This window comes from Gadus chalcogrammus, chromosome 10 (genome assembly GCF_026213295.1).
Source record: "Gadus chalcogrammus isolate NIFS_2021 chromosome 10, NIFS_Gcha_1.0, whole genome shotgun sequence".
NCBI lineage: Eukaryota > Metazoa > Chordata > Actinopteri > Gadiformes > Gadidae > Gadus > Gadus chalcogrammus.
This window is the reverse complement of record NC_079421.1, coordinates 6,314,690-6,324,689: the sequence shown is the minus strand read 5'-3', so window position 1 is coordinate 6,324,689 and position 10,000 is coordinate 6,314,690. Positions and strand designations below refer to the sequence as shown.

The following is a 10,000-nucleotide window of genomic DNA, read 5'->3' as shown; positions in this document are numbered from 1 at the left end:
ACCATGGAGACTTCAAGGATGTTCTAATTTTTTTTACCTTCCACCCTTTGTATCTGCCCCTCTCTCTCTCTCTCTCTCTCTCTCTCTCTCTCTCTCTCTCTCTCTCTCTCTCTCTCTCTCTCTCTCTCTCTCTCTCTCTCTCTCCCTCCCTCTCTCTCTCTCTCTCTCTCTCTCTCTCTCTCTCTCTCTCTCTCTCTCTCTCTCTCTCTCTCTCTCTCTCTCTCTCTCTCTCTCTCTCTCTCTCTCTCTCTCTCTCTCTCTCTCTCTCAGAGACAGAGGTTGATCCAGGCTCGGGGGTTGGAGGACGACCCGGCAGTGGGGGAGGAGATTGGCGGCGGCGACGGAGGGCCGTGGGCCAATGAGAATGGGGGAACAATGGAGGGCGAGAGACAACCCCTTGAAGTTGAGAGAGAGAGAGTGAGAGACAGGGAGAAGGAGGGGGGAGTGGGGGGAGAGGGGGCGGGTGGGGCGCAGCTTAAAGAGGAGGAGGAGGAGGAGGAGGAAGAGGACGACGACGAAGAGGAGAACGTCCCCTTCATACCATTCGCCTGGCCAGGTGAGGGGATGGGGGCGGGACACACACACACAAATACACACACACAAACACACACACACACACGCACAGACACAAACATGCACCTCACTCAACCGCAAAAGTCATCATTAATCTCACCAACTAGTAAGCAATTATCCTCCTAGCACTTTCCTAAAGACCAGCCTGATGTCTTTCATGTCTCTTTAATGGATCCTCATGTTGCTAACTTTAAACCCCGATCACAGACTGATCACAGCACGCTTTCAGCTGGAATTCAAAAGCAAGAGATTTAGTTAAAGAAATGAATTTGGGAGAAAGAGGGGGTAGTGTTAGCCCGATGGTAATGACACAAGCTGACTTTGCTATACTCTTTTAGTGCTGTCGCTGTGTATGAGCGTTATAATGAGCACTGTTGTGTTTGAAATTCGCGAGGGCAGTGTTCTCAGCAGAGTGGAACGCCTACATTCATACTGTTTCGGGGAGGGGCAGAAACATAAGATTGAACCCTTTTTTTCTCTAAAATTGGGACTAATTTCCATAACAGTGATACAATGGAATACATTACCATGTTGACGGTCATATAAAACAAATTATGAAAAAGGATTTTGGGTCACTGGCTCTTTAATAAAAGATGAACTTCACACACACACACAAACACACACAGCAACACATGCACATACGACCTGCTTGAATATTTAATATAACTTTTAATGAGTGCTTATTAAAAGATGATGTCTACATATATCTAGGAGAGAGACACACAACCTCTATCCGTGTGTCTCTCTCTATGTGTGTGTCTCCATATATGTGTGTGTCTCCATATATGTGTGTGTCTCTATATAAGTGTGTGTCTGTATTAGGGATCGACCGATACAGATTTTTTAGGGCAGATACCAATACCGTTTTTTTTCATCAGCCTTAGCCGATGACCGATACACCAATACCGATTTACTTGAGCCGATTTTTGGAGCTCCCTCAATTCACATCATGAAAATTACACGATGACGATAACAAATGTTACAAGTCTGAAAATAACATGTATTGAACTGTAAATGTCTTTAAATCACTGTCTGTAAATCAATCAAAAAATATATGTAAAAAAAAATCTGCAAATGCCAATACACGTGAAAAAAACAAATCTCGGCCGATAATATCGGTAGATTACTAGTCTCCATCTACTGTATGTTTGTGTCTCCACACATGTGTGGTCATGGATGTGTGTGTGATAACGTGCCCCCCGGCCCCAGAGAGATGGTGTGGGCGGCTGCGCTGGCTGGTGGCCTGGCCCATCAACCTCGTGCTCTACTGCACCGTGCCCAACTGCCGGCGGCCTCGCTGGAGGCGCTGGTACCTGCTCACCTTCCTCTCCTCCACGCTGTGGATCGCCTTCTTCTCCTACCTCATGGTCTGGATGGTAGGACGCCACACACACACACAGCAAGCTGCACAAACACACACTAAATACACACTAAACACACACACAGCCATCTACACACACACACACACACACACACACACACACACACACACACACACACACACACACACGCAAACACACACAGCCATCGCTACACATCCACACACACACACACACACACCGTAAACACACCAAGCCATCCACACACACACACACACACACACACACAACCATACATGTACACACATACACATACATGTACACACACCCACCCAGCGTCCTGCCCGTGTGTCCTCAGGTGACGGTGGTCAGCTTCACGCTGGGGATCCCCGAGGTGCTGATGGGCATCACCTTCCTGGCCGCAGGGACCAGCGTCCCCGACTGCATGGCCAGCCTCATCGTGGCCCGGCAGGGTGAGCCGGACCACAGGGACCCCTCAACACACACATCCACACACACATCCACACACACATCCAGCTGATGGGAGGCCTGCAGCCCAGCTCTAATGTATCTCTTTTGTGTGTGTGTGTGTGTGTGTGTGTGTGTGTGTGTGTGTGTGTGTGTGTGTGTGTGTGTGTGTGTGTGTGTGCATGCGTGCGTGCGTGCGTGTCTGCGTGCGTGCGTGCGTGCGTGCGTGCGTGCGTGCGTGCGTGCGTGCGTGCGTGTGTGTGTGTGTGTGTGTGTGTGTGTGTGTGTGTGTGTGTGTGTGTGTGTGTGTGTGTGTGTGTGTGTGTGTGTGTGTGATGTCTGATAGGTATGGGAGACATGGCCGTGTCCAACTCCATCGGCAGTAACATCTTTGACGTGCTGCTGGGTCTGGGCTTCCCCTGGGCGCTGCGGACCCTCATAGTGAACTACGGATCAGTGGTGAGGACACTCTGCCCCCCGGAACACAGAGCCGCACTAGGGGGCGCCCCCTCTCCCTGACTCCACCCCATTCTGCTCACACACAGACCTACACCCCCACACAAAGACACACACCACAACGTGAATCAATGATTTGTTTGTTGAGTTTTACCGGTGATTATTATTTGTCTTTGTTTGTTCAGGTTTACATCAACAGCAAAGGTCTGGTGTACTCTGTGATTCTGCTGCTGGCCTCGGTCATACTGACTGTAAGTAATCCAGTCCCTTCATTTAAGCCCGAGAGGGCAGGATAACCCCATGGGAATTTGTTGCTATAGCTACCATCCCAGTGTCTCCCTTGTATGAATTTAAGAAATATATACTAAGACCAATCCAGGATAAAATGCTTTTCAGGAGAGTCTCAGTGTCATGAAAGAAGGAGCTTGGAGCACTGAGTCCATCTATTGTTAAAGAGCCACCAACGATACAGATGATGCTAACGGTGCATCAGCAACAGCACCACCTCTAGGGAAACACTGGGTATTGCAGCCCTTAGTTCCGGGATTGCACTGGGTCACAAGCATAACTCCTATCTGCTCATTAATAATAAATCAGTCGAGAACATGAACTAATCTTCTGAGAAGTTCTCTCCAACTGATTTTCTTATACAGCAGTATTTAGTTTCCAATATAATTTTTAGCTCTAAAAACATTACAGAGGTCTGGACTTCACTGACCTCATAGCTGGCTACGAACATGGCCGTAACATCAATTTCCCAGCGAACATAAGCTATACACAGTGATTTCCTTTACCCTAAAAATCATCAAGCATTCTGCATGTAAAAGACCTTTAGGACACTTTCCAAATCTGAAATGAAACGTTTACATTCAAAATGTGTCTCTCACAATCCCGTATGCCAATCAGGGGACCCCAAGTGGGACCCGACCCAGAGGTTGGGACCCACTGGTCTCCTGTACCTTCCTCTGCTCACTGACTCCTCCCCCCCCAGGTGCTCAGTGTCCACCTGAACCACTGGAGGCTGGACCGGAGGCTGGGCCTCAGCCTCATCATGCTGTACGCCGTCTTCCTGCTATGCTCCGTCGGCTTCGAGAGGCTCTAGAGAGCCAAGCACACACGCACACACACACTGAGAAACACACAACTTTGTTCACATCGTCATAAACATCTCAAAGTATCGCAGTGTTTGGGGGCGGGAAAACAGGTTGTATTTGTGGTGAATCACGAAAGGTGTGTACTGTTATTCCCCTGGTGCAGTAATTCACACTCACTAGTACATTCTGTTTCTCAGACACACGCACACAGTTACTGTACCCCATGCTGCAAACAGTGATCCAGTAAAAAGGAAGTCAAGTCTGCTGCGTTTTGCTATAAGATTGTAACGTCCCACTGGCTGCACTTCTTTACCTTTGATACCGTCAGTATTTTGCAGTTTTATACCAAACACCTCCAGCCCACATGTTGTGCCGTTAACAAACGACTTTGAAACAAAACAAACGTATTAAAAATTTACTTTGTAATGTACTATTTCCACTGCCCTTTAGTGCAATACGTTGTTTCAGATATCGTGATTAAAAATGTAAACATGAAAACGATTGTGATGACCAGCAACCAAGCAATGACTTCCTCGGTCCTCATAGATGATATGCGTTTCTTCCTGTGTGTATCGTGGCTTTCTGGTTGTGGGGTTGGTTTATGTACAAGTTATATTGTAGACATGTTAAATCAAGCCTTTGTGTGTGTTCCTGTACGATGTAGCATGGCTAATCCACACCGATAATTGCACTACCACACCGTGCTCTCTTGTAATTAAAACACAAATCCCAATTTATTTGTGAAAGCTTCAAAGCATTAAAAAATAGATTTTTATTTTGGGGGAAATATCCTTCCTTTGAATGTCAGTGGGGAAATACTTGGGTGTTCGTCTGTATGTGAAATAAAACAAATTGTACGTTTCCAGTTTTTCTTTTCATTTCCCAGTGAAACTCAAGAAATTAAACAAATATATCCAACGACCGACTGCAGAGTTCACTGGCCTTATCCTACTTTCATTGCATGGTAATAGCCCTTAATTGGACATGGAGATAATGGCAAACCAATGAACTTGTTTTAAATTTAGCTTAACTGTTTTACTTTTTTTTTTTTTGGATTGTACTCTGTGTAGTTTTTAATATGAGCTATTCTCTTTATGGGAGAAAGCAATTATTTTTCAATCCTTTTTGAATGGATGTGTTGACTTTGAAGACTTCTAAATCTTCCCCTTGTGGTAGCTGTCCATCTCCTTTTGGTCGAGTCTCTTCACTAAATCTCTGCTTGGACGCAGTATCCTCAAAGTTGGGCCACTAAAAAAGTGGCTCTAGTTTGTTCAATATGCATTGATTCACTCGGTTATACACAAAGAATACAAATCAAATAACTGCACAACCACATGTTCTTCAAATACATCGTGAGTTTTTTATTACACTTGAGCTTCATCAGTTTTGATACCAAAAAATAAATGTAAAAAAAAAAAAAGAAATAACACAAGAAATTATATCATGGAACCGTTACAAGGACTCATAATGGAGGTCTATGAGGTGACTGCAGAACGTCAAAGACAAACGACCATCATAACAAAATACAAAACATCCAAATACAATACACGTTGGTTTAATAACTACACTTCCCCCCCCCCCACCCAATTGTAAGCTATACTATATACTTTACAAAATCCTACTAGAAAAAACTCCCAATACCAGTGGAATATCAAGTTATATATATATACTGTGTGTACAAAATATTAAAAATATGCTGTGAGAGTTTTCCGTGTGCATCCAAAACAGCTACAATCTGCATGCAAATCCGTCTCAGCGTGGAGGAGGTGAAGCAGCGATGGGACTGGTGACGGTGTAATCTAGGGGTAATGGTGTGATCTAGGGGTCCTGGAGGTGTGATCTAGGGGTCCTGGTGGTGTGATCTAGGGGACCTGGTGGAGGTATGATCTAGGGGTCCTGGTGACGGTGTTCTGCCCCAGTGCCACTCTGCCAGGAGGGGTCACATACACACACCATCGACAATTCACAACCACAGATATCAAAGACACTAAAAGTATCTTCAGAAAGTGTGTGTGTGTGTGTGTGTGTGTGTGTGTGTGTGTGTGTGTGTGTGTGTGTGTGTGTGTGTGTGTGTGTGTGTGTGTGTGTGTGTGTGTGTGTGTGTGTGTGTGTTGGGGGAGGGTTAACTTAAGAGTTCACTGCAACAGATCGCTAGTAACAAAAAGTACATCAACATTTGACAAATTTCTGCCTTTAATAAAGAAAATAAACTGTTGTCTTTTTATACTTTTTTTTGCTGCAATGAATCACATAGAGGGGGGGGACGTGGGCACATCGCTAGGCAACAAAAGGCTCAGAGAGTGTTCCCGTCAGTTGTGGCGTAGACGAGAATATCTCACTACCGTGAACACGACTCCAAGACGTCTGCCCACAAGTCCGCTTGGTTTAGCTCCACCACAAGTCTGCGGCCGTACCCGGGCAGCCAGGCTCTATCCCCGCCTCTAGCCCCGCCTCTGGCCCCGCCTCTGGCCCAGCGGGGTCGACCTCTCCTAGGAGGACAGCCTGCCGACCCTGATGGGTCGATGGGCAGGCGCTCGTGGATCTCTGCGTAGCGGAAACCCTCGATCCGACAGACAGCCACGACAGTCAACTATTGATGGTTAATATCTCTTCACAAAAAGGTTTTGATAATCCGTTAAAAGGTGCCCTCCCAGACTCATACAAGGGAGGAAATACAACAATAGCAACTATATCATTTTGGCTTTTTATTTTTTTTTAAGAAAGGATTTACCAGTCCCAACAGTATAAGTATGGTGTGTGTATGTGTGTGAGTGTGTGAGAGAGAGTATGTATTCCTGTATGTATGTAGGACTTATGTAATTAGCTGCCATGCTAATCTTTTCACTCCAAAGAGCTTCCATGGAAATGTTGGTTACCATGGTTACTGTGCTCAATCTCCCCCTTTATCGAGCCACAGTGTGGAGATAGTGTGTGTGTGTACGTGTTCATTTTGGGAGTATGGTATTGCAAAGGGGCTGAAGTTTTCCCTATTTGATCTTAAAAGGGGTGTGTGTGTGTGTGTGTGTGTGTGTGTGTGTGTGTGTGTGTGTGTGTGTGTGTGTGTGTGTGTGTGTGTGTGTGTGTGTGTGTGTGTGTGTGTGTGTGTGTGTGTGTGTGTGTGTTTAAGACCGCACTCCGGGGTGCTCTGAAAGCGAGGGGACGGGGAGATGGGGGTTCCCCATAGCTCACTGAAAAGGGGGCCTGGCCGATCAATCAGAGGCGGAGCTCTGGTTCTGCTGGTATATGGACGCCTTGTCCTTCAGCAGCGCCAGACACAGGTGACAACTCCAGCTCCCTGCACGCACAAAAACACAACACAAACCCTTCAACCATGCTGCCCGTCCTGGCACTTAATGTACGCACTAGTCGTACTAAGTTATAGTACTTAGTTAATATAGCATCTTATCCTAGCTATCTTTGTTGTATACTACTAAACTGAGTTTAATGTGCTTTAGCAGAGGGCTAGTACTACTACTAAACAGGTCTCAAGGTGCTTCGGCCTAGTCATAAGATGTGTGTGTGTTTGTGTGCGTGTGTTTGTGTGCGTTCAAGTGTACATGTTACGTGTGCGTGTGTCCTCACGTCGTTCTCCGAGGTGCCGAACACTGAAAGGTGGCAAGGCCTATTTTTCTATTTGAAGGCAAATGTATCTTTTGACCTTATGCATTAAATATGAGCCGAGAAGTAACTTTAAAATACCGTAGACAGAATCTAATCGACAAAGAGAACCACCCTCCCCCCGCTGGGATGACTCAACACCACAGAAGAAGAGCAGAGCGACCGGGCGGTCTATTAGCGGCTCACCTTCCGGGGGCTCCGTCATGGGGGGGCTGAGGCAGTACATGTGGTAGCCTCGGTCACAGTCATCGCAGAACAGCAGCTGGTCCTGCACACACACACAAACACACACACAGTTATTTTTCCAGGAAGAAAACACAAAATTATGTGAAATACAAGAAAGTGGGCGCTACATTGACTCAATGAGATTGGGCACCGCAATTCAAACTGCTGTCCATTTAGAGGAGGTCATCACACACACCTCTCCCCCCTGGCTGGCAGCCGCGGGATCTCTGGCCCCGAACCCCTCGGACATGGCACCCAGTTGCCTGGTCTTAATGTGGCTCAGCCTAGTGCTAGTACTACTACTACTACTACTAAAATGCTCTCAATGTGGTTCAGCCTAGGGCTAGTACTACTACTAAACTGGTCTTAATGTGGTTCAGCCTAGGGCTAGTACTACTACTAAACTGGTCTTAATGTGATCCAGCATTGGGCTAGTACTACTACTAAACTGGTCTTAATGTGATCCAGCATTGGGCTAGTACTACTACTAAACTGGTCTTAATGTGATCCAGCATTGGGCTAGTACTACTACTAAACTGGTCTTAATGTGCTTCGGCCTAGTCATAAGATGTGCGTGTGTTCCTGTGTGTGTGCGTGCGTGCATGTGTACATGTTGGGGGGGTGCTGCGCGTGTGTGTGTGTGTGTTGGCGCAGTGTGTGCGTGTTGCGTGTGCGCGTGTGTCCTCACGTCGTTCTCCGAGGTGCCGCACACGTTGCAGCACTTGCACTCGATGCACTGCCAGCGGTACGTCTTGACGGCCGCCATCATCACCGCCGTGAACTGCAGGCAGGTGGGGTGGCCTGGGGGGGAACCATTGGACACGGTCAACAAACATCAACTAGGGCTGGGGCACTAATACAATTCTGATCACGATTTCGAAAACTAACATAAATCGAGTTTACACACGTTTTTTTTTATATTTACTTTATTGATTAAATGTTTTATAGAATGTGCAGAACATCTGGATACATATCAGTACATTATTTGAAATTCAAAATTTTTGAATTTCAGTTTGCGTATTTTTTTAAAGGGGAAATTTCAGTTTTCAGTTACAAAGTGGTTATTGGAGAGAAATGCTGAATATTGCATCATGTTTTGAAACTCAAAAATAATCGTTTGAATGATCGTGATTTCAATATTGACCAAAATAATCGTGACTATGATTTCCCATAATCGAGCAGCGCTAACATGAATACAAACTCAGAACAGAAAGACCGCAGGTCTGGCAGACTGGCACGAGGTTCTGCAGAGGGGTCGATCGTAAAACCAGGTGTACCTGAGCGGCCGCAGTCGGAGCAGGACACCAGCTCCTCTGATTGGCCGGTCTTCTGGTTGAGGGTGGAGTCTCCCAGGCAGAAGTCACAGTAGTCGTTGGGCAGGGCCAGTCCATTGGGACCCTTCTTAGGGGCTGAGACAATGGGCAGGAGGAAGGTGTTAAGTGGTGGAGACCCTCCCCCCCTCTCCCCACCTCTCACCTGATCCTGCTGCCCACTCATCAATGATTGAAATTCACTACTACTGACAGGCAAGTCCAATGAGAACCAGAATAGAGCACAACACATCTTTTTCAATCAAAGCAATTACGGTATGTCATATTCTCACCAGGCTAGCCAACCTCCACTCAGCAGAAACAGGTAAAGCCCCCCCCCCCCCCCCCCCCCGACACATTCAATCACATCAAATTATATTAAAAAAGCGTTGATTGATTATAATTAGATATGAGGGAAATAGAGCATTGAAAATCCCAAGTGTGTGCTTGTTAGTCAGGAAAGTGTTGAGTCATGCATTAAGGCGTGGTGGAGGGGTCAAACAGCCAACACCACGACCCAACACCCTCTGCCTCCACCCTAGACCCTCTACACCCTCAGCCTCCACCCTAGACCCTCGACACCCTCAGCCTCCACCCTAGACCCTCTACACCCTCAGCCTCCACCCCTAGACCCTCAGCCTCCACCCTAGACCTTCTAGACCCTCAGCCTCCACCCCTAGAACCCCTACACCCTCAGCCTCCACCCTAGACTCTCTACACCCTCAGCCTCCACCACTAGACTCTTTACACCGTCAGTCCCTTCACCTGGCTCACCAAAAATTCCATTCATACAGAAGAACTGTTTACTGTAACGTTGAACCCACTGATCAAATATGTCGGCTTAAAATGAAAGAATGAGGAGAGAGTGAGCAGCTGGCTGCCTCTCACTCCCTGTGTGTGCACGAGGGCGGTGACTCACTCTTGGGCTCGTCAGGCT

The 10,000-nt window shown here is 46.8% G+C and overlaps 2 protein-coding genes across 2 annotated transcripts in view; one reads left to right on the top strand and one right to left on the bottom strand.

Moving 5' to 3' along the window:
- LOC130390828 (sodium/potassium/calcium exchanger 3-like) overlaps positions 1 to 4,801 on the top strand; it is a 13,474-nt gene extending 8,673 nt beyond the window's left edge. Inside the window, exons 12-17 of the mRNA XM_056600980.1 lie at positions 271 to 556; positions 1,783 to 1,949; positions 2,251 to 2,365; positions 2,707 to 2,819; positions 3,002 to 3,067; positions 3,808 to 4,801. Of these exons, the coding sequence (XP_056456955.1) occupies positions 271 to 556; positions 1,783 to 1,949; positions 2,251 to 2,365; positions 2,707 to 2,819; positions 3,002 to 3,067; positions 3,808 to 3,918 (858 nt within the window). The 3' untranslated portion in view covers positions 3,919 to 4,801. The remainder of the gene's footprint in view (positions 1 to 270; positions 557 to 1,782; positions 1,950 to 2,250; positions 2,366 to 2,706; positions 2,820 to 3,001; positions 3,068 to 3,807) is intronic.
- A 1,154-nt stretch (positions 4,802 to 5,955) lies between these two features.
- dpf2l (D4, zinc and double PHD fingers family 2, like) overlaps positions 5,956 to 10,000 on the bottom strand; it is a 9,041-nt gene continuing 4,996 nt past the window's right edge. Inside the window, exons 7-11 of the mRNA XM_056601007.1 lie at positions 9,983 to 10,000; positions 9,031 to 9,162; positions 8,442 to 8,554; positions 7,715 to 7,796; positions 5,956 to 7,205 (exon numbers count right to left, since the gene is read on the bottom strand). The exon at positions 9,983 to 10,000 is cut by the window's right edge and continues 117 nt beyond it. Of these exons, the coding sequence (XP_056456982.1) occupies positions 7,120 to 7,205; positions 7,715 to 7,796; positions 8,442 to 8,554; positions 9,031 to 9,162; positions 9,983 to 10,000 (431 nt within the window). The 3' untranslated portion in view covers positions 5,956 to 7,119. The remainder of the gene's footprint in view (positions 7,206 to 7,714; positions 7,797 to 8,441; positions 8,555 to 9,030; positions 9,163 to 9,982) is intronic.